The 23,650-nt window shown below is 43.7% G+C and overlaps 1 protein-coding gene across 4 annotated transcripts in view; it reads left to right on the forward strand.

Moving 5' to 3' along the window:
- The window catches only part of dgkza (diacylglycerol kinase, zeta a), a 570,823-nt gene that overhangs the window by 327,295 nt on the left and 219,878 nt on the right, over positions 1 to 23,650 (forward strand). For 3 of the 4 annotated variants that reach the window (XM_060838748.1, XM_060838746.1, XM_060838749.1), the window contains exons 22-24: positions 2,157 to 2,236; positions 5,179 to 5,223; positions 6,099 to 6,168. In XM_060838748.1, coding sequence (XP_060694731.1) covers positions 2,157 to 2,236; positions 5,179 to 5,223; positions 6,099 to 6,168 — 195 coding nt within the window. The remainder of the gene's footprint in view (positions 1 to 2,156; positions 2,237 to 5,178; positions 5,224 to 6,098; positions 6,169 to 23,650) is intronic. The other variant, XM_060838747.1, reaches the window with a different exon arrangement.

Here is a 23,650-nt window from a genome sequence, read left to right on the forward strand (position 1 = left end):
TTTAAAATTTATTTCTATGATTTTGTACTTTTGAATTTCAGTAATGCTGGACTTTTTCTTCATTTTCTAATTTTTCCCTAAGAATTTGTACTCCAGAATCTGTACAGAGGAACCTCAATTATCCAAAGGATGCGGGTGGCGAATGTTTCATTCAGTTAATGGAATTCGGGGTAATCGAATACCAGATACCGTATTTAACCAAGCTTTGGGAGCTTTGCCAGATAATCTGATATTTGGTTAATCGAATGCTGGATAATTGAGGTTCTTCTGTAAATAAGATGGAGACGTAAGTGGTGACTTATAAACTTTTTACACTGTACTCACCTGAGTACATGTGACAATAAAGCTAATTCAGTTCAATCTACATCATGCCTGCAATGTGTCTGGTGTGAGATCCGAAGGGTTAATAAGCTGGAGGCTGTTAAACTACGCTTAGCTGCTTTGAACTGATGGCTTCAAAATAGACCTGGTCAGGTATTGATGGGTCAGTAATTAAAAATAACATTGCAGCCAATCTGACTAAAGCTTTGTCTAGCATAGTCAGGCACTGTTTGTTTTAGAGCAGAAAGTGCTTGTGTTGAGAAATGTGCCTTGTGACAGATCTCAGCTTCAGGAGTCAGTGGAGCAGGAACTTCATGTTTATGTTGTGGCTGTGGGGTAATTTACTCTCCTTCAAACTGCACTGCTGGGCCCCTTGAGAGCAGACTATTTGCTTCCAGTGTTGGGGAGGGGGCAGGGCGAAAGCATGGACGCGGTTACAAACAAATGGTAAAAGTAGATTAGACTTGAGTGTTTTGTTACTTGAGGTACACGCTGCACCCAAGTTTCAGTTGTCCTCCTTCCCATCAGATGTGTCAAGTAAACACCTGAGGACTCAGTTCCACTGGATGTTGACAAATAGGCCAATGTCACAAAATGGGCAATAAAATTAAGGGTACATTTGTCCATGTTAGCCCAGTTCTCTGAACGCCAGTGTCCCTACATTTCCCCCAGTGCCTCCTAAAATGGGTGCCAGAAGGAAAGGTAAGGTGTTCTTACTGGTACTGGTATAGCCAGATAGGATTCCCCGTTTAGCAACTTCTTCAGTAGAAGGCACCATTAATGACTTCAGTTCCAAATGAGAATAAGGTTCTGTGAATGCAGCATTAACAGAACGTGTAGTTACTGCTGTAAAGGAAACATTAATCAATTCTTCAGAGGCACAAAATACTTAATGCAAGTTTAAGCCATTATTCATTTCTTAGTACAATAGGAAAAAGATGACAGAAAATGCATATACTGACTCTCCTGTCCAGAAGGTGGTGTGTGATACATTAAAGCTCTGACCCAGGCAGGGTGATGCAGTATGTTAATCATCCACTGTAAGGGGGGGGGGGGTGTCCGAGGGGGGCTGTGTAGTATAATGACTGTAAGGGAGGTGGTACCATGTGTTGACCCCCCACCCTGGGGGTATGCAGTATATTGATTTCCCCCACCCTGGGGTGTGCAATATATTCGCCCTGGGTCATGCTGTATATTGACTTTTCCCACCCCAGGGGAGTGCACTGTATTGATGCTCTTGTTCTCATAATATGATTTACCTTTACTTAGTCCATGCTAACTCAACAAAATAAACCTGCATTTTTCCATGTGACTTAACTTTAGCCCAAATAATTGTTTCTACAGGTCTCCTGAAATTAGATTGTAAATATTTGCAGTGAGTTTTGCATTGTAATGATGTGGCATCTAAAAGTTTGGAAAAAAATAGCAGGGCCAGCTTGTTCGTTTACAGCCATCTGTTATCACTTCTCGCTTCTGTATTCAAAGGTTATGAGTTTGAGTCTCTGATCTGACAAATAAATCCCTAATCCAGGCTGTCACTGGGGCAGTATTGAGGGAATGCTACACTCCTGGGGATCTTTCAGAAAAACCCTTATACCATGGCAGCTCTCTTAGATGGATATGGAAGGTGAACTGGTTGTTATCACATCGTTGCTGGTGGAAACTTTCTCAGTATAAATTGGCTGTTGCATTTCCTAAGTTGCAACAGCAACTGCACTTATTGACAGCAAGTCGTTCGAGACATCTTGAAATTGTGAGAGTTCCTGTAAAAATTGCAAATCGTTCTCTTGCTGTTACTGGTATTTTATTGGAGCCTTTTCTGTTCTGTCTCACAGCGGTGCCCCTTGGTATCATTGTCATCCCTGGCGACAGTGATCTGGAGATCTGCCGCACCCATATTGAAAGGCTTCAGGAGGTACGTTCTCAGGTATTTGCTTATCACTCAGGCAGGAAAGATTTACGGTTGCAGTGAGATATGCTCTTGCTAACAGTGCAAGTCATCTTTAATTGGAATTGATAGAGAAGTTTCTGGAGAAGCAGGAAACTTAACATTCTGTATTACTGTTTGAAGTGATTGTCAGTGCAATTGAGGTCAGCATGGTGGCACAATGGCTAGCACTACTGCCTCACGTTGCCAGGGACCTGGGTTTAATTCCAGTTTTGGGCAACTGTGCAGACTCCATACAGAGAATCTCCACATGTCTGCATGGATTTACTCCGGATGCTCTGATTTATTCCCACAGTCCAAAGATGTACAGGTTAGGTGGATTGGCCATTTTAATTTGCCCATAGTGTTCAGGGGTGTGCAGGTTAGGTGGATTGGTCATGGGAGATGCAGGGTTACAAGAGATGGGGTAGGGGAGTGGGACTGGGTGGGATGCTCTTTGAAGGGTCAGTGTGGACTTGGGCTGAACAGCCTGCTTCCACACTGTAGGGATTCTCTTGAGCTCAGAGCAGTACTGTTGAAATGTGAGTCTCTGAATGATTCAGGAAAATTAGAGATGAGAAGGTTGTCACCAGCCCATTAGAGGCAGGGAACATCTTGACTCAGATGTGGTATCCTACTAACAGTTCCCCACCCTGCAATACAGTTACATAGGAATCAAAGGAGACCACTCAGCCCCTTATGCCTATTTGTAATGTGAGCCTGTCTTTTATGGTCCTGAGCAAAGGCCAATTCCTTCTCAGAAGGAAAACTGATTAAGAGAAATGTCAGCCCAGAAACTACACTTTTGTAGTCTTGGGAAAAGTTGACCACATGAGTTCTTCTTGTTGTGTGGTTTACAACCAGTGGGCATTGACTGGATTTAAAAAAAACGAATGTAGCTTAAAGTTTCCAACTGATGAAGAAAAGCATCTGTAAATACAATCTAAAGTAACAACTTGTTTCAATTTTCCTTCAGCCATTTTAAACCTATTCCCTGCCCTCTTTCTGAAGGTCCTTCCTGTTCCCAGACGTCTGTTCAATGATGCCCTTTTTTTGAAAAGATGGTCCCTGGTCAAAATGTTTCACTTAAGAAAATATGAAGTGGCAGAAGAAGAGTTTCAGTCACTCTTGTGGAACTCCTGGAAATGTAACTGAGCGGGCAGACAAAGCAGGGCCCCGAAAGATATCCTCTGATTAGGGGAGAGAATGATCCTGTCCAAATGTTGGCCTCTGGCTGTCTTTGAGCAGCACTTTAAGATAACAAAGTGCAGGAATAGCAATCAGGGAATGATCTTCCTTTGGAACATGTCACCTAATGTATGTGAATAGTGTTTTCTCTACTTTCTGGCCTGGAAGAATTGTTTGCTGATTTGTTTTTTACAATTAATATGTATTGATATTAAGGTAATTGAGTGTTGGTTCAAATAATATAGTTCCATTACTTTTATTAAAATATTTTTAGTGTGACAAAGTTCTAGCAATTCGAGACCTTTGAAAAAGGAATTATTTTTATATCTATATGTGCTTTTGTTTTAATTTGCACATCTAAGAGATGGCTGGATAGCAGGGAGAAGTGCAGAATGTTTATTTGGCAGCTTGTAACAAAATTCCCTGGGGGTTGGCGTTAGGTGTCGTGCTTTTTTTGATATCTCAAGTTATGGACTTGGTTATGGTGGCATTTGATGTTTGCAGGTACTCCAAAGCTTTGGCAAGGTAGTAAACAGTGAAGAGGACAGTGCAGACGCCTGGGGAACAGACACATTAATAAAATGCTCAGACATGTGGTGGAGAAATGGGACTGATTTTGAAGGAAAAATAAGAAGTGAAAACAAAATGGTGCAATTTTAAGGGGCAAATGGGGAGACAGAGACCAGATTTCATTCATGGTGTCAGAACATTTTGGTAAAACTGTTGTAACAATGTGACCTACTTAACTTTATAACTAGAAAATAGAGCACAGAAGCAAGGAAGTTATGGTAAAATTTATAAAAATCTGGTTTGCCCTCATCTGACGTATTATATTCAGTTGTTGGCACCACTCTTTGGGAGAGAGTGGAGATTTGTTTATCCAGAAGTCTGTCTTCCCTATCTGAGGACTAACAGGGTTTGCTGTCGTTGTTCTCCTTTCGAGTAGAGAAAGTTACGGAGAGAGTTGAAAGTGATGTTCACATTGCACTGAAAAGGATTAGCATCCCAACTAACTACATGGTGCTCATATGAGAAAGACTGCATTTGTAGAATTAGCTAGATGTTTCATTTCATATACTGGATCATGCAGAATTGTTTATTTGGTAAGGAGAGAGCTTTAGTTTTGTAGATAATTATCAGGTCATCAGGTTTGCTGTTGACCTGGGGTGACTCTGCATTCAGTGTTCGGGTTGCTAGAAGGTTTCTCCTCCCCTTTCCTTGTGCTCAGCTGGAATTGTGTGGATTGGTGACCACTTCACTGAAAGGTTGCATCTGTTGCGGTTAATTTTAGATCTTGTGATGTGTGCAGTCCAGGCAGGATGACGCCAAAATTGTCGAGGCAGATACGTAAATGTTCCTGTGCCAGCTGTGACTCAAGCTGACATCTCATGGTTGCCAAGAGCCAAACTTACAGACCCATGCCATTAACATGCAGTCCGCATCCTGCCAAAGCTGCCTTAGGTTCTCAATGACTGCCCTTCCTACTCCATATCTCTTGTCAGACACTGCACAGTGTCTATTGCCCAGAAGGTAATGCGGCTGCGCAGCTGGGATCCACAGCCTGATTCCTAAAAATACCTCAGTCTGGCGACCCTTTCATGTTGCTGACAGGAAATTTGTACCATATTACCTAGAGCTGATACTTGTGTCGCTATTCTTTTTAAAATAAAATCCTATTGTGACGGGTGCAGCCGTTATCCCCGAATTACTGATGCAATGCAAACTGTTCTGCTCTTCCACAGGATTTACCCCTGGTTCATCCCTCCCTCCAGCGTTTGGTGCTGCAGGTTTGTGATCCAGGGATGCAATTTAATAACGTGCTGACCTTTGTATACTGTTGTCTAATGCTGTTCCTGTTCTCAGTGTGAAACACACCTGCAGGCATGCGGTGACTGCTCTTATGATTTATGTATCGTGTTTGCATGTAAAGAATGTGAATATGTAATCTGTCTGTGAGGGGCTTGGTAGCCATCAGCCCTCTGGTATAACATTAGTAAGAACATTGCAAGATAATTCTTTAGGTCTTTTTAACCAAATGCTCTCCATAGTAGAATAAAACATGCTGGTATTAAAAATAAAGACAAAGATCACAAACGTTTAGGAATTAATTGTCGATCCTCCCTCCAAAGCTCCTTTCTCCACAGTGTCACAGTATTAATGGCTGAGCTGTTGATGTAGTTCATCAATGGGCCAGCTCACCTAACGATGCTTCAGTCTCACCTCGATTGACAGGAAGAGATGAGTACTGGAGCCAGATTCTCTCGTAGAATCACAGATGCCTGACTGCAAAGTCAGGGTTTGCTTCTTCAGGTTCATGGATCCATCAGCTGTTTTCTTGAAAACGCCCAGTTCCTCACATCAGGCTTATCTGTTTGATTTAGTGAAAATTCTTGGCCTTGTTTTTAATTGGTGTTCACTCTCTGTCTGAGCATGGTCTCTTTATTGGTGATGCTGGTCTGTTTTATCCTCCTGCCCTTGATGTTTGTCTCAGAAATTATGTTCCTTTTACTGGGTTGTCTGAGGTGGGGCTTGAATTCCGCACTCTCTCTCTTAATCAGCTGGAAACACTACCACTGAAGGAAAGGCTTGCTCCGTTATGCAAGTGTCTTCTCAAATAACATTCTTGCAATTCTTAACGGGTTCCTTTCCCCTCTGTTAACAGGAGGATGATGGCACCAAGTCTAGAACCTTGTCTTCACAGAAGTTGTCACCTAAATGGTGTTTTCTGGACTGTAAGTATCCATTTGAAATTAATGATAAATGTGGAAGTGTTCCAGTGTAATTGTATCATCCAAGTATTTAATCATTTAGAAGACCCTGTAATGATTCATTTTTTGTGCTATTCTTGACAATGGGATCACTGTTACAGCACATTGGTCGTGTACAGGACAATTCCAAACGAATAAGCTGTTAGAAGAAAGTGAGGACTGCAGATGCTGGAGATCAGAGCTGAAAATGTGTTGCTGGAAAAGCGCAGCAGGTCAGGCTGAAGAAGGGCTCATACCTGAAACGTCGACTCTCCTGCTCCTTGGATGCTGCCTGACCTGCTGCGAATAAGCTGTTAGACCAAGGAATTAGAAAATGTAAACATGTGGGCCCTTTAAAGAAGAATTTCAGCAGAATAAACTGTTGAATGCTGGGATCACTGCTATAGAGAGCAGCCAGCATTATTCCTTAAATGGCTCTGTGGTTTGGCAATTGGCGTTAATGATACGGAAATAAAAATAGGTAAGTAGTGTGGCAGCTACTACTGAACATCAACCCATATTGTAGAGGACCTTATCATCCAGAGTTTGTTTCTTGACCCAACTGATGATGTGCATCACAGAAACAAATTACTCCAGCAAGAAAATACTCAAAAGTTGTCACATTAGCAGGGCTCCTGTCCAGAGCATACCTTTAACAACAAAATTTAGAATTTATTCTGATTTGAAGCTGTATGAAGAGATGAGGGTATGTGGGAGTATTCCTTTATTATCACTCACAGAGCAGTTGAAATTGAATCAGCTGCAGTACTTATTCAGATCTCTCAAAGATAGTGCCAAAGGATGTTTTAGGTTACAGAGGAACATAGATAAGCAGCAGATCTGGGCTGAGAGGTGGCAAATGGATTTTACTGTGGAAAAGTGTGAGGTGATTCACTTTGGAAGGAGTAACAGGAACAAAGTGTACTGGGCTAATGGTAAGATTCTTGGTAGTGTAGATGAGCAGAGAGATCTCGGTGTCCATTTACATAGATCCCTCGAAGTTGCCACCCAGGTTGATAGCGTTATTAAGAAGGCATATGGTGTGTTAGTTTTTACTGGTAGAGGGATTAAGTTTCAGAGCCACGAGATCATGCTGCAGCTGTACAAAACACTGTTGCATACAGTTCTAGTCACTTCATTATAGGAAGGATGTGGAAGCTTTGGAAAGGGTTCAGAGGAGATTTATTCAGATGTTGTCTGGTATGGAGGGAAGACTTTATGAGGAAAGGCTGAGGGACTTGAGGCTGTTTTTGTTAGAGAGAAGAAGGTTGAGAGATGACTTAATTGAGAGATTTAAGATAGTTAGGGTGGACAGTGAGGGTTTCTTTTCTCTGATAGTGATGGCTAGCATGAGGGAACATAGCTTTAAATTGAGGGGCGATAAGATGTCGGGCAGATGTCAGAGGTAGTTCCTTTACTCAGAGAATAGTAAGGGGCCCGCAACAGTAGTAGATTTGCCAACTTTAAGGGCATTTAAGGGGTCATTGGATATACATATAGATGAAAATGGAATAGTGTAAGAAAGATAGGCTTCAGATTGGTTCAATAGGTTGGCGCAGCATCGAGGGCCTGTACTACGCTGTAATGTTCTATGTTCTAAGAGGTTAACGAAAGAGGAAGATTGGGCTGTGCTTACTCAGTGCCTTGCAGATGCGACGAAGTGAAGCTTCACACGCAACTATGAGATGGGGTTATTCACAAAGCTTGATATGGGGGGGGCGGTAATGTTGCAGACTCTAAGGGAAGGAAGTGACATTATATTTAAGCCGGATTTTTGATAAAGTACCACATGTCAGAGAGGTTAATAAATTAAGCGTCCATTATATTGAGGGTATGATATTAGCATGGGTAGAGGACTGGCTGACTTATATGAGACAGTTGGGAGAAAGGGACATTTTCAGGATGGTGATCTGTTACAAGTGGAGTGCCACAGGGACCAGTACTGAGGATGTTGTTATTTAGAAATACGTTGATGATTTAGAATTAGGTTATTTGGCCTATCGAGTCCACACCGATCCTCTGAAGAAGCATCCCACCCAAATCCAACCTGTCCCTGTAACTCTGCATTTCTCATGGCTATCCCATCTAACCTACACATCACCTGGACACAATGAGCAATTTAGAATGCCCTGTACACCTGACCTGCACATCCTTGTACTATGGGAGGAACCCGGAGCACCCAGAGGAAACCCACACAGGTAAGAGGACAAAGTGAAAACTCCACACACAGTCGCCTGAGGGTGGAATTGAACCCTGGTCCCCAGCGCTTTGAGGCAGCAGTGCTAACCACTGAACCATGAATGCTGGTTGGACGACCAAAGTGAATATACTGAAGGCATGTTTGTGGATGACCTGAATATCATTTGGAAGGCAAGTGGTGAGGATGACAGAGTCTGCAGTGGAATATAGACAGGTTAAACAAGTAGGCAAAGACTTGGCACATGAAATATAATGTGGGAAAATAGGAGATTACACACTTTGGCAAGAATAATGAAAGTGCTGAATATTATTTAGATGGAGAAAGATTACAGGGAAAAAAAGGGATGTGAGGGGCCTAGCCAAGTGTCACGAAAAGCTAGTAACCAAGTTCAGATAATAGGTAAAGTAAGTGAGATGTTAGCCTTTATTTCAAAGGAAATGGAGTACAAAAACAGGGAAATCTTGTGAAAACTAAACTAACTTTTTAGTACTAGTACCAGTCAAATCATAGCTGGAATACTATTAACAGCTTTGGTCTCTTTATCTAGGGAAAGATATACTGCCATTGGAGGTAATCCAGAGAGGGTTTACTAAGGTGTACCAGGTGTCATCTTATAGAATACAAAACAATACAGCACAGTACAGGCCCTTCGGCCCTCGATGTTGTGCTGGCCTTTTATCCTAGTCTAATATCAGACTAACCTACATATACTCTTGATTGTATTATGTTCCATGTGCCTATCAACCAACCTTTGTGTGAGAGGCAAACTTACGAACCCACCCTTCCACTTCCTCGTCCAAGTCATTTCTCAAAATCACAAAGAGCAGAGGTCCCAGAACTGATCCTTGCGGAACACCACTTGTCACCCAGCTCCAGGCTGAATACTTTCCATCTACTACCTACCTCTGTCTTCAATGGGCCAACCAATTCTGTATCCAGAACAGCTAGATTTCCCTGTATCCCATGCCTCCTTACTTTCTCAATGAACCTTCCATGAGGGGGGGTGGGGGCTTGCTTAAAATCCATGTACACCACATCCACTGCTCCACCTTCATCAATGTGTTTTGTCACATCCTCAAAGAATTCAGTGAGGCTTGTGAGGCATTACCTGCCCCTCACAAAGTCATGTTGACTATCTCTAATCAAAATATGGTTTTGCAAGTAATCATGAATCCTGTCTCAGAATCCTCTCTAGTAGTTTGCCCACCACTGATGTAAGACTGACTGGTCTGTAATTCTCAGACTTATTCCTTTTCCCTTTCTTGAACAAGGGATACATTTGCCACCCTTCAATCATCTGACACTACTCCAGTGGACAGTGAGGATGCCAATCACAGCAATCTCTTCCCTCACTTCCTGTAGTAACCTAGGGTATATCCCATCTGGCTCAGAGGAATAATCTATCTTTATGTTTTCAACCTTTTCAACACATCCTCCTTCCGAGCGTCAACCTATGCTAACATATCAATCCGATTCACATTGTCCTCAGGAACATCAAAGTCCTCTCAGTAGTGAATACTAAAGCAAAGTATTCATTAGGAACCTCCCTACTTCCTTCCACTCTCGTTCCCTCCACTATCCCTGATCGGTCCTACCCTCACTGGCCATCTTCTTGTTCCCCACATAAGTGTAGAGCGCCTTAAAGTTTTCCTTAATCCTACCCACTATGTTTTTTTTCATCATGCTCCCTTCCAGTTCTCCTAAGTCCATTCTTCAGTTGCTTCTTGGCTACCTTGTAATCCTCTAAAGCCCTATCTGATCCTTGCCTCCTCAACTTTAAATAAGCTTCCTTCTTCCTCTTGATTAGATGTTCCACATCCCTTGTTACCCATAGTTCTTTTAACCTACCATCCTTTCCTTGCCTCAGTGGGACAAACCTGTCCAGAACTATAAGCAAGTGCTTCCTAAACAACTTGCACACTTCTGACACGCATTTCCCCAAGAACATCTGCTCCCAATTCAGGCACCCAAGTTCCTGCCTAATAGCATTGTAATTCCTTCTCCCCCAATTAAATACTTTCCCATACCATCTGCTCCTATCCCTCTCCATGAGTATAGTAAAGGTCAGGGAGTAGTGATCACTATCATCGAAATGCTCTCCCACTGATAGATCTGACACCTGACCTGGTTTGTTGCCAAGCACCAAATCCAATATGGCTGCCCCTCAAGACAGTCTATCTACATATTGAGTCAGATACCCTTCCTGACAAATACTGCTTCAGTCAAACTAACTATTTGAACTGAGTAGGTTCCAATCAATATTAGGGAAGTTAAAGTCACCCGTGACAACAACCCTGTTACTTCTGCAAATTTCCAAAATCTGCCTCCCAATCTGCTCCTCCCTGTCTCCGTTGCTATTAGGGGGCCTGTTGAAAACATCCGGTTGTCAGTTGCTGTCCGCTGCAGTGGCCGGTATATTGGGTCTAGGTCGATGTGTCTGTTGATAGAATTTGTGGATGAGTGCCATGCCTCTAGGAATTCCCTGGCTGTTCTCTGTTTGGCCTGCCCTATAATACTGGTGTTGTCCCAATCGAATTCGTGTTGTTTGTCATCTGAGTGTCACCAACTAGCCACAAAACGACATGACCAGCTATCCCTAGTAGCCATACACTCAGATGACAAACAACATGTGTGTGGGAAATCATGTCTCACAAACTTGATTAAATTTTTTGAGGAAGTAACAAAGAGGATTGATGAGGGCAGAGTGATGGATGTGATCTATATAGACTTCAGTAAGGCGTTCAACAAGGTTCCCCATGGTTAGCAAGGTTATATCTCATGGAATACAGGGAGAATAGCCATTTGGATATAGAACTGGCTCAAAGGTAGAAGACAAGGTGGTGGTGGAGGATTGTTTTTCAGACTGGAGGCCTGTGACCAGTGGAGTGCCTCAAGGATCGGTGCTGGGTCCTCTACTTTTTGTTATTTATATAAATGATTTGGCTGCGAGCATAAAAGGTACAGTTAGTAAGTTTGCAGATGACACCAAAATTGGAGGTGTAGTGGACAGTGAAGAAGGTTACTTCAGATTACAACAGGATCTGGACCAGATAGGCCATTGGGCTGAGAAGTGGCAGATGGCATTTAATTCAGATAAATGCAAGGTGCTGCATTTTGGGAAAGCAAATCTTAGCAGGACTTACACACTTACCATTAAAGTCCTAGGTAATGTTGCTGAATAAAGAGACCTTGGAGTGCAGGTTCATAGCTCCTTGAAAGTGGAGTGGCAGGTAGATAGGATAGTGAAGAAGGCATTTGGTATGCTTTCCTTTATTGGTCAGAGTATTGAGTACAGGGGTTGGGACCTTCATGTTGTCGCTGTACAGGACAGTGGTTAGGCCACTGTTGGAATATTGTGTGCAATTCTGGTCTCCTTCCTATCAGAAAGATGTTGTGAAACTTGAAAGGGTTCAGAAAAGATTTTTTAGATTAGATTAGATTACTTACAGTGTGGAAACAGGCCCTTCGGCCCAACAAGTCCCCACCGACCCTCTGAAGAGCAACCCACCCAGACCCATTCCCCTACATTTACCCCTTCACCTAACACCATGGGCAATTTAGCCAATTCACCTAACCTGCACATTTTTGCACTGAGAGAGGAAAACGGAGCACCTGGAGGAAACCCACACAGACAGTGGGAGAATGTGCAAACTCCACACAGACAGTTGCCTGAGGTGGGAATTGAACCTGGGTCTCTGGCACTGTGAGGCAGCAGTGCTAACCACTATGCTACCGTGCTGCCCAACTGTGCCACCATTGCCACCCATTATAAGGATATTGCCAGGGTTGGAGAATTTGAGCTATAGGGAGAGGCTGAACAGGCCGGGGCTGTTTTCTCTGGAGCGTCGGAGGCTGAGGGATGACCTTATCGAGGTTTACAAAGTTATGAGGGAATAGATAGGGTAAATAGGCAAGTCTTTTCCCTGGGGTGGGGGATTCCAGAACTAGAGGGCATAGGTTTAGGGTGAGAGGGGAAAGTAATAAAAGAGACCTAAAGGGCAACTTTTTCACGCAGAGCGTGGTGCATGTGTAGAATGAACTGCCAGAGGAAGTGGTGGAGGCTAAAGGCATTTGGATGGGTATATGAATAGGAAGGGTTTAGAGGGATATGGGCCGGGTGCTGGCAAGTGGGACTAGATTGGCTTGGGATATCTGGTTGGCAAGGATGGGTTGGACCGAAGGATCTATTTCCATGCTGTACATATGTATGACTTTATTGGAACTTAAAAGTTCGTGTGTGTGTGTGGGAGGGGGGGGGGGGGGGGGGGGGATGGTGGAGGTGGAGGTGGAGGGGGGAGGAGAGGCTGTTGATAGAGTACATGTGCACAGGTTTTTTGCCGTTGTGGGAGGGTCTAGGACCAGAGGGCAAAATCTCAGAGTAAGGAGACCTGGATTTAAAAGAGGAGATAAGGAGGAATTTCTTCTCTCAGAGGAAGCCAGTGTAATTCTTTACCACAAAGGGCTATTGACGTTGGATCATTAAATATATTCAAGGCTGAGAAAGACAGATTTTTAATCAGTTAGGGAATCAAAGATTTTGGGGAAACACAGGAAATTGGAGTTCAGGATTATCAGATCGGCTATGATTTCATTGAATGCTGGAGCAGACTTAATGGACTGCCCACTTCAGCTCCTGTATTTTATGGGCTTTTCATAAAGATCAGTGGAAAAGGATTGTTCCAGATTTCATGCTAGTAATGGCAAACTCTCAGCAATTTCTGGCACTTGCACGTTATGCAGGAAATTGGAAGATTTGCCACCAGATTTACACATCCTCATAGGGTGCACCATCTGACTGAAAACTCTCCAGTTGGAGATGAGTTTAGCTGTTCTATGTTATAAGTCTTGCTGTGAAAGACCTTGGAAAAACTTTTATATTTTGTTGATTGTTGTAACTGGGATTTTAAGAAATGCCAAGATAGTAATTACTGCTAGTTAGCTTTGCTGTCCCTGACAAACTTAATTTTATCCTCTCTCCCCTGCCCCCACCGGGACTTTCCGTCCTTCCCAGTCTGGCAGTGAAACACACCATTGTTCTGCCATGTTCCTTTTCCAATCACTCAATCTGAACTAACAAGATCTTTTCTCCCCAGTACTCTAGACCCCACCATACCTCCTCACAACTGTCACATAAGTGTTATCACCTTCACACTTCACTTCAGCTCTGATGAAGAGTCATTTGGACTTAAGCATTAGTTTACTCTCTCTCTTTGGATGCTGTCTAACCCGCTGTGATCTCCAGCGTTTGTTGTTTTCAAAACTCAATTTTACATTTGTGGCATGTTAAATTTCTTCTGTGACAGATAATCACATTCTTCAATTGATTTGGACGAGGTTGATGATCGATCAACTAAGTCTTATATTTTGTTAGCCGAGTGTCAGTTTCATGGAAGGTTTCTCTATGGCTTCCAGCCTCATGTTGTACCTTGCCACACTTATTACTTATTAACTCATTATCAAACTCAATACTCATTAACTGCCTACCTGCTTGGGCTGCAGCTCCATTCTATCATTCACCGGCACCAGAAGAGTTCACTGTTGCTGGGGTATCACATAATGGACGAGCAGCCTAGGCATCGATGCCATCTTTAAGAGCCCATTGTGTACCTGGATAAGCACTGTCAGTGCAGAACCACAGGAACCATCTCCCCCAAGACCCAAGCTGTTGCCTGCAACATCTTCCCTCACTTGTTACCATCCACCTCTACCCCCCCCTCCCCCCCAAAGCCTTGCATGCCCTCAGCATTGCTTACTCACTTGCTTGAGAAATCTCCCCACTGCTGCGCCACCACTATCATTTCCTGTGGTGCTTACCTCCCTCACTCCAGGGTGCAAATGGCCCACAGCAAGCCAATTGGTCAGCTTATATGGCATGAATCCTGACTCTGATTAACTTGACTGGCTGGCTGACTGTTCAGGTCTCTGGACTGGTATCGCAAACTGCCCTTGACTTACTGTGTCTGCACCCCTGATTAAAAGCTATCCCCCTTCGACTTGCTTGAAGACTGCTGACAGCCATGACAATTTCCTGTCTTTATGTCTGCGCTTCGCCACCCTGCGACACAGAGATATCAGGCTCATTGTACCACTGATTGTGAGGAAAGGCACAAAAAGGAAAATAGGATAGAGATGCTCTGCACATCTAAATAGACCCTGAATGAGAATGAAAGAGAGCAAGCAAGGTGCAGCCTGGCGTAATCCATGTGCTGGGTGCATGTCCCAGAGTGCACAATGACCTTGCTGCAGAATTACCATGAGAATTACTGTTGCAGCATTGATGTGCAGAAGTGTCTGAAATGTAGATTGGAGTTGTGCCATAAGGGTGCTTAGAGGTTGGCACACATTGATGGCATTGTCCATGGACTTGGGCTGCATGTAGCTGGTACCCATGGACCATGTCCTGAGATGTTGGTGCCTGGTGTCCGACATGGCAATCCTTTGGAGCAAGTGGCAAGATGAATCACCAGGTACCCATGCCATGTCAGAATTGTCAGCATCAAGTGGTAGGACATGAAGCTGCATAAGAAAGCAAGAGTAAGTATTCCAAGGAAGGAAAATACTTCCAATTCAGATGAAAATAAAAGATCATCAGTCTGTCAATCAAGTTAAATTGTATTAATTAATGGGTTCTATTGGTGGTTGCCTTATGGGTGGGAGATCACCAGCCTGACTCATAGCACAACTTTGACAGAAGGAAAGAAATCAATGGTGTGGACTATTTGGAGCAGAAAGTTAATTCATGAGGCACATAAGAACAAATGGGCGGATAATCCGGGTATGAAGACCAAAGAGATTGCAGAGGGAAAAAGAGAGAGGCCATAGTGAAATTTTAAATTTGAAATAGAAAATGAGGTGCGAGTGAACTTCATCAAAGGGTAATGAAGATGGGCAGGTCACTGCAAATGCATTTTAGAAAGATGAGCAGTAACATGGATAACGGAGTTATAATTCGTGGCTATATTAGTAATGTTAGCAATGGAGGTTAGGGCATCTAGTGTTGCAAAACAGATGGCAGTGGCTTTGTGATTAAACAGGATGTGCTGTTTAAGATGACTGAGTATTATTTAGGGCAGCAAACATTAAGGTGACCTGAGTCAGCCTGAGAGCGAGAACAAGGTGGGAAAGATTAAATTAATGCCAGGCTTGTCTCGAGAGCAGAGTTTGATCCAGATTTACAAGGATGTTGCTAGGGTTGGAGGATTTGAGCTATAGGGAGAGGCTGAACAGGCTGGGGCTGTTTTCCCTGGAGCGTGGGAGGCTGAGGGTTGACCTTATAGAGATTTACAAAATTATGAGGGGCATGGATAAGGTAAATAGGCAAAGTCTTTTCCCTGGGGTTGGGGAGTCCAGAAGTAGAGGGCATAGGTTTAGGGTGAGAGGGGAAAGATATAAAAGAGATCTAAGGGGCAGCTTTTTCACGCAGAGGGTGGTACGTGTATGGAATGAGCTGCCAGAGGAAGTGATTGAGGCAGGTACAATTGCAACATTTAAGAGGCATTTGGATGGATATATGAATAAGAAGGGTTTGGAGGGATATGGCCAGGTGCTGGCAACTGGGACTAGATTGGGTTGGGATAACTGGTTGGCATGGATGGGTTGGGCCAAAGGGTCTGTTTCCATGCTGTACATCTCTATGACTCTATGTGTTGTGTTGAAGTGGGTCCTGACTCCTTCATCATGACCCAATGGCAAGGGCACAATGCCAAATCTGAGAAGTGTAATTAAGATTGAAAGAGGAGGAGGAGGAATAGGTCATCATGAGCTTGCACGGAGCAAAGTATGTGTGGGTGGGTGATACCATCACTGACATCACCAGAATTTTGACCCAGAGGCAGTGGAGGAACACTGATACATTTCCAAGTCAGAAAGCAGTGTGGCTTGAAGGGGATTATGTGGGTGGTGTGTTCCGGTGGATCTATTGCCCTTGTCCATACAGATGGTGGTTATTGTGATTGGAAAGTCAAAGGAGACATGGCAAGTTTCCGGACTGTTTCATAGGCGATACATATCGTGCACTGGTAGTTGTGGAAGCTATGAACACTTGAATTTATGGATGTGGTGCCGATGAAGTGGGCTATTTGCCCTGGATGATGTTGAACTTTTTGAGTATTGTTGGAATTGCAGCCACCCAGGCAACTGGGTAGTATTCCATCGCACTCCTGAGTTGTGTAAAAATGAACTCTGCGAATGTTTATAGTATTAGTGGTGAGAAAGCTTTTAGGAATGCTAGTTCAGCACAAAATTAATGGTGACTTGAGCAAGTACAGTTTGATTAACAAAAGCCAGCATGGATTCATTAATGACAAGAGAGTTAGAGTCATAGAGATATACAGCATGGTCCAACTCATCCATGCCAACTAGATATCCTAAATAAATCTGGTCCTATTTCCAGCATTTGGCCCATATCCCTCTAAACCCTTCCTATTCATATACCCATACAGATGCCTTTTAAACATTGTAATTGTCCCTGCCTTCTCCAATTCCTCTGGCAGCTCATTCCATACATGCACCGCTCTCTGCATGAAAATGTTGCTGCTTTGGTCTCTTTTAAATCTTTCCCCTTTCACCTTAAACCTGTGCTCTCCAGTTTTGGACTCCCTCAACTCAGGGAAAAGACCTTGTCTCTTTGCCCTATCTATGTTCTTCATGATTTTATAAACCTCTGATGCTCCAAGGAAAATAGCTCAGTCTATTCAACCTCTCCTTATAGCTCCACCCCTGGCAACATCCTTGAACCCTTCCAAGTTTCACAACATCCTTCCTCCAGGAGGGAGACTAGAATTGCACGCAGTATTCCAATGTGGCCTAACTAATATCCTATACAGCTGCAACATGACCTCCCAACTTCTGTACTGAAAACACTGACCAAATGCCCTCTTTACTATCCTGTCTACTCGTGACTCCAATTTAAAGGAACTATGAAACTGCACTCCAAGGCCTCTTCGTTTGGCAACATTCCCTAGGACCTTACCATTAAATGTATAAGTCCTGCCCTGATTTGCCTTTCCAAAATGCAACACTTCACATTTATCTAAATTAAACTTTAATGTCACTCATCGGCCCATTGGCCCATCTGATCAAGATCCTGTTGTACTCTGAGGTAACCTCCTTCACTGTCCACTACACCTCCAATTTTGGTGTCATCTGCAAACTTGCTTTACTTCCTGTGTTCACATCTATACCATTCAGATAAATGATAAAATGTAGTGCACCCAGCACTGATCCTTGTGGCACAGGCCTCCAGTCTGAAAAGCAACCCTCCACCTTCTATCTTCTACCTTCAAGCCAGTTCTGTGTCTAAAGAGGTAGTTCTCCCTCTATTCTCTGTAATCTAACCTTACTAACCAGTCTATTATGACTAACCTTATCGAACGTCTTACTGAAGACCATATAGATCATATCCACCACTCTGCCTTCATAAATCCTCTTCATTACTTCATCAAAAAAACTCAGTCAAGTTTGTGGGACATGACTTCCCATGCACAAAGCCATGTTGACAATCCTTGATCAGTCCTTGCCTTTCCAAATTCATATAAATCCTGTCCCTCAGGATTCCTTCCAATTGCCCCCCACCAATGCCAGGCTCAGAGTTAGTGAGATAAAACAACTTGATTGTGTGTTTTGATGAGATAACATTGTGTTGTTGAAGCAGTGTGATTGATGTGTTGTACACGGACCTTTGAAAGGCATTTGATTGCCAAATTACAAAGTTGACAGTAAGGATGAAGCCCCATTGGATAAAAGGGATCGTGGGACCATGGACACTCAGCTTGCTAAATAGCAAAACAGTGAAGTGGTGAATGGTTATTTTTCAGACTAGAGAAAGGTGTACAATGGGCCCAGGGGTCAGTATTAGAGCCATTGTTTCTTTTGAGTAGCTAATGGCCTGAACTTGGATGTCTAGGGCACAATTCCAAAAGCGCACATGACCTGAAAGTATTGTGAATCATAAGAAAGATACTGATTGGCTATAAGATTACATTGATTGGCTAGTTGAATGGACAGATATGTGGCTGCTTAAACTGAATACAGAAAACTATGAAAAGTCACATATTTTGGGAGGAAGAATGAGCAGCAACAAAATAAAAAAAAGGTACAAATCTGAAAGAGGAGCAGGAACAAAGGTACCTGGGGTTATCTGTGTACAAAATCATTGAAGATGCCAGGACATGCTCAGAATGCGGCCAAGAGTGTAAGCAGGATCTTGTAAATAGAGATAGAGAAGACAGACCATTTGCAATCTGCAATTTCTCAGACTCCTCCCTCCCCTTCCTAGACCTTTCCATTTCTATCTCGGGCGACTGACTCAACACAGACATCTACTATAAACCGACTGACTCCCACAGCTACCTGGACTACACCTCCTCCCACCCTGCCCCCTGTAAAAACACCATCCCATATTCCCAATTCCTTCGTCTCCGCTGCATCTGCTCCTAGGAGGACCAGTTCCAATACCATACAGCCCAGATGGCCTCCTTCTTCAAGGACCGCAGATTCCCCCCAGACGTGATCGACGATGCCCTCCACCGCATCTCCTCCACTTCCCGCTCCTCCGCCCTTGAGCCCCGCTCCTCCAACTGCCACCAAAACAGAACCCCACTGGTTCTCACCTACCACCCCACTAACCTCCGTATACAGCGTATCATCCGCCGTCATTTCCGCCACCTCCAAACGAACCCCACCACCAGAGATATATTTCCCTTCCCTCCCCTCCCCTATCAGCGTTCCGCAAAGACTACTCCCTTCGTGACTCCCTCGTCAGGTCCACAGCCTCCCACCAACCCAACCTCCACTCCCGGCACCTTCCCCTGCAACCGCAGGAAATGTAAAACTTGCGCCCACACCTCCTCCCTTACTTCTCTCCAAGGCCCCAAGGGATCCTTCCATATCCGCCACAAATTCACCTGCACATCCACACACATCATCTATTGCATCCGCTGCACCCGATGTGGCCTCCTCTACATGGGGGAGACGGGCCGCCTACTTGCGGAACGCTTCAGGGAACACCTCTGTGATGCCCGGACCAACCAAACCAACCGCCCCGTGGCTCAACACTTTAACTCTCCCTCCCACTCCACCGAGGACATGCAGGTCCTTGGACTCCTCCATCGGCAGAACATAACAACACGACGGTTGGAGGAAGAGCGCCTCACCTTCCGCCTGGGAACCCTCCACCCACAAAGGATGAACTCAGATTTCTCCAGTTTCCTCATTTCCCCTCCCCCCACCTTGTCTCAGTCGGTTCCCTCAACTCAATACCGCCCTCCTAACCTGCAATCTTCTTCCTGACCTCTCCGCCCACATCCCAATCCGGCCTATCACCCTCACCTTGACCTCCTTCCGCCTATCACATCTCCATCGCCCCTCCCCCAAGTCCCTCCTCCCTACCTTTTATCTTAGCCTGCCTAGCACACTCTCCTCATTCCTGATGAAGGGCTCTGGCCCGAAACGTCGAATTTCCTGTTCCTTGGATGCTGCCTAACCTGCTGTGCTTTAACCAGCAACACATTTTCAGCTCACATTTGCAATTTTATAAAACTCTGGTTCAGCCTCACCATAAGCACAGTGCAGTTCTGGACACTGTGTTTCTGAGGGATGTGGAGGTTTTAGAAAATATCCAGAAAAGATTTATATAAATAACTCCGAGCTGAGGGCCCTCAGTTGTGTGGGTAAATTGGATAAACTAGCTCTGTTTTCTTTAAAGATCGGAAGACTGGGAGATGATTTGATAGAGGTGCTCAGAACCATGAGGGGTATAAACCAGGAGAAAATGTTCCCATTAATGGTCAAGATTCAGAGTTAAGATGATGAGCAAAAGAACGTGTGGAAGAGGCCTTTTATGTAACAAGTATTTAGGAACTGCAGTGTGTTGTCTGGGGGTATGCTGGAAGCAGATTCAATTGTGGTTTTCAAAAGGAGGTCAGAAAACGTTTTAGGAGAAAAAAGTTGGATTAGATTAGATTAGATTAGATAACAGAGATAAGTTGGGAGGTAACAGAGAAAGAAAACACAGGAGATTGGTCAGGGTCATAGTGGGCCAAATGCTGTAAATGTTCTATGATTCAGTAATGATCCTAGGCCCGACACAGCGCCCATAACTGTGAAGTGCAGGGAATCAGCTCAAATTGCTGACAGTCTGGTGAAATTGTTCAGAAGTCCCTGCCAGATTTAAGTATAAAAGGGTTTGATTTGACAAGAGACTGAATGTTTCCAAAGTGGCTTGGCTCGTTTCCATTCTGTATGAGTAAATGCACCATTGTTCTGGACAATTCTCGTCATATTCACCTCTGGCCCCTAATTTGATGGTTGGGGGGCGGGGGTGGAGAAAGAGGTGGAGAAGGAGGGAGGAGAGGGGGTAGAATGTGTGGGAGGAGTACTGGAAGGAGGACAAGTTGGGAATTTTCTCTTGAGAACTAGTTTCAAGCTGATTCTCATTGATTAAGTGAGCCCAATGTCTAGACAGCTGCTGACCTAACTTGAATAGGTCTCCCCAGTTATTGGAAAGATCTGGCTCACTGTTTGGAACAATTGCATGTGGCAGAGGTGGGGTGGGGTCAAATTTGAAACTCACCATATACATTGAACAATAGATCTGAAACTCTCAATGCTGTGTGAGGAGACTGCTGCGTGTGATAGGTGTGGAGAACATGTTCTGTTCTCAGAAGGGTAACTATGGAATTATTACAACATATTATATCCATCAGCATACAGGCCTGGCAAAGTAGGAGTTTCCAAACTGCCTCTGTATCACATTGAATCATTTCAGCCTCCCATTTCTTTTCCTGGTAGTTTTCCACTCCTTTTGAATTTTGGTGGCTGGATAAGTCTCAAGCGTGCCACTAAGTATCACAACCCACTTGTGTGGGCTCTTCCCATTTCTCTGCAGAGTTGCACTCTGGTAATAACTACAGGTTGGGCTCCTTGTATTCAGTCTACATGGGAGTTTTCAGTTTGCTCGACGTCCATGGAGCTAGAGAGCACATTGTGAAGAAGGGAGGATAACCCATTCAGTCATTGGAAAATCCAAAGGCACGTGCCCCCAGAACGCATCTACTCAGTCAGTGATGACAGCTGTCTTTACTCCTAGCTAGGGGACCTGCCTGAAGTATGGAGAAGTTGAGATATTGCTGTTGATTAAACGAATCTATTGTCAAAGGCCTGCTGCCATTAGTGAGCTAGGAGTACTGGAGTACCCATCTGGATGAGCTTGTGTTCATAAATGTTCATGTTTTAGGTTCCTGAAGCAACTTAAATGTGTGATACATCTTATTGTAAGGACATTTTGTAGAATGTTTTTGCTTTAAGTTAATTTCCTTTCATTGATCTCCATTAGAAGTCATTCAGTATGGATTGAAATGTGTCTCCTTGTTGTATTTGAATTTTGTTTTTGCATGATATTTTCCAGGATGTTTTGTTTTATTTCTGACAGACTAATAATTCAGTGAGGCACTGAGTGACTTGTGAATGTCCATCTCTGGCAGATGAAATAAGATGCAGGTTAGGCAGCATCCAAGGAACAGGAAATTCGACGTTTCGGGCCAGAGCCCTTCCTGATGAAGGGCTCTGGCCCAAAACGTCGAATTTCCTGTTCCTTGGATGCTGCCTAACCTGCTGTGCTTTAACCAGCAACACATTTTCAGCTGTGATCTCCAGCATCTGCAGACCTCACTTTTTACTCGAAGATGGAATAAGATGCTCACCAGAGGCTAGATTCTTTCCTAGTTGGCAGTGCCAAGCCATTTGTGCACTCAGTGGGGACTGTGAGATGACATGTGACTCATTGTATAAGGTTTCTTGCCTTTGGGAGCATTGCCTTTTCTCTAAAAGGCATGTTATTCTTCAGCATTCTCATGGGTAAGAAGGGGTTCGTTGATGACACCGTGCTATATGGAGTCATTCACCCCAGAAATATCCCAATATCCACCACAGCCAGTCTGCCCCTGCTTGTCACACTCAAATACAGCACCTGTTGTCCCCCACACTGACCTCACAGTGAATCACTGAAGTAGCTCTAATTCTTTCCAGTTGTTCTGTTGCCTTGTATGAATATATGAAAATCAAAATGAGAATAAATAAAACAGGAAGCTCGCTTTGATGTTTGATGATTAAGAAGTATAATTATCAACTGTTTTTAGAAGAGAAAAGAAGAGAAATTAGTTAATTTGGACAGTGTCCTTAATGAAGTTCAATGAGACGAGAGGACAATGGAAGTTTAAAAAAAAGACATGCACAGACTGCACCAACTACAATTAAAAACACCTTCACGATGTAGTGGTAGAAGATTTCAATGCCACTGAAGGTGATCCAGCTATTTTTCTATTGTCATCCTTTGCGTTGGGCCAAGATGGAGATAAATGAAAAACAGAATATGAATTGTAAAATCAACACATTTCTGAAGTGGGTGTCAATGTAGGCCAGTGAGCACAGGGGTCTTTATGAGCAAGTCAGATTTGGTGTGACTTGGGACACAGACAGTAGAGAAGAGTCTCATTTATCAGCATGCTAGCTCTGGGTGATCTGTTCTGTCCATGTGTACAGCTTCTAGGAACGTTTTTTCCCCCCAGTGATCAAGCAGAGGCTCCTCCCTGCATATCTAGCAGCAGCAGCTGCTGAATGGAGCAGGCAATCCTGTTGATCTGGGCTCGGTGCAACCTGAGAGCTAACTCTCAGCAACAGAAATTGCTGGCTTGGCTTTGCTGAGATTTTTATTTGCTTTTGAGTACTGGAATTGGGAGTCAGGACCAGGTTGTAAAGGTGCTAATCTCCACTCAATCAGCTGGAAACAGATTTGCTCTTTGAGCAGATACTTTAGACTATGCTTTGACCCTCAAAAAATAGAAACTATCCCCCTGGGGGAAGAAGCATTCTTTAAACTCAAATTTCCTCCATCTTTTCTTGCATGAGTACTTAGAAACTAAGGCCTTTCTCCCTCCAGGGTATTGTTCCCCTTTAACGTTGACAAAATGGATGCCCTCGTAAATTATCATAAACCTTTGACCTTAAGGGTCAGTCGGATAGAATCCTTTTAATGAGTCTGTGGGAAGCAGCTCTGTCTGCTGTCGTTGAATGTGTTCTTTTCCATCCATGTACGGCCAAAACGTTTTAAAAAGATATTTCCAGAGACTTGTCCCCTTTGCTGATGTGTTTCAATAATTACAGGTTGCCCTTGAGTTTAAAAGATTTCTGAAAGAATGCATGCTTTAACTTCTGACTCATTTATGGTCTAATAAGAACTTAGCAGCCAAGAACCATTTGATTTGATTTATT

This window comes from Hemiscyllium ocellatum, chromosome 18, assembly GCF_020745735.1.
Source record: "Hemiscyllium ocellatum isolate sHemOce1 chromosome 18, sHemOce1.pat.X.cur, whole genome shotgun sequence".
Taxonomy (NCBI): domain Eukaryota; kingdom Metazoa; phylum Chordata; class Chondrichthyes; order Orectolobiformes; family Hemiscylliidae; genus Hemiscyllium; species Hemiscyllium ocellatum.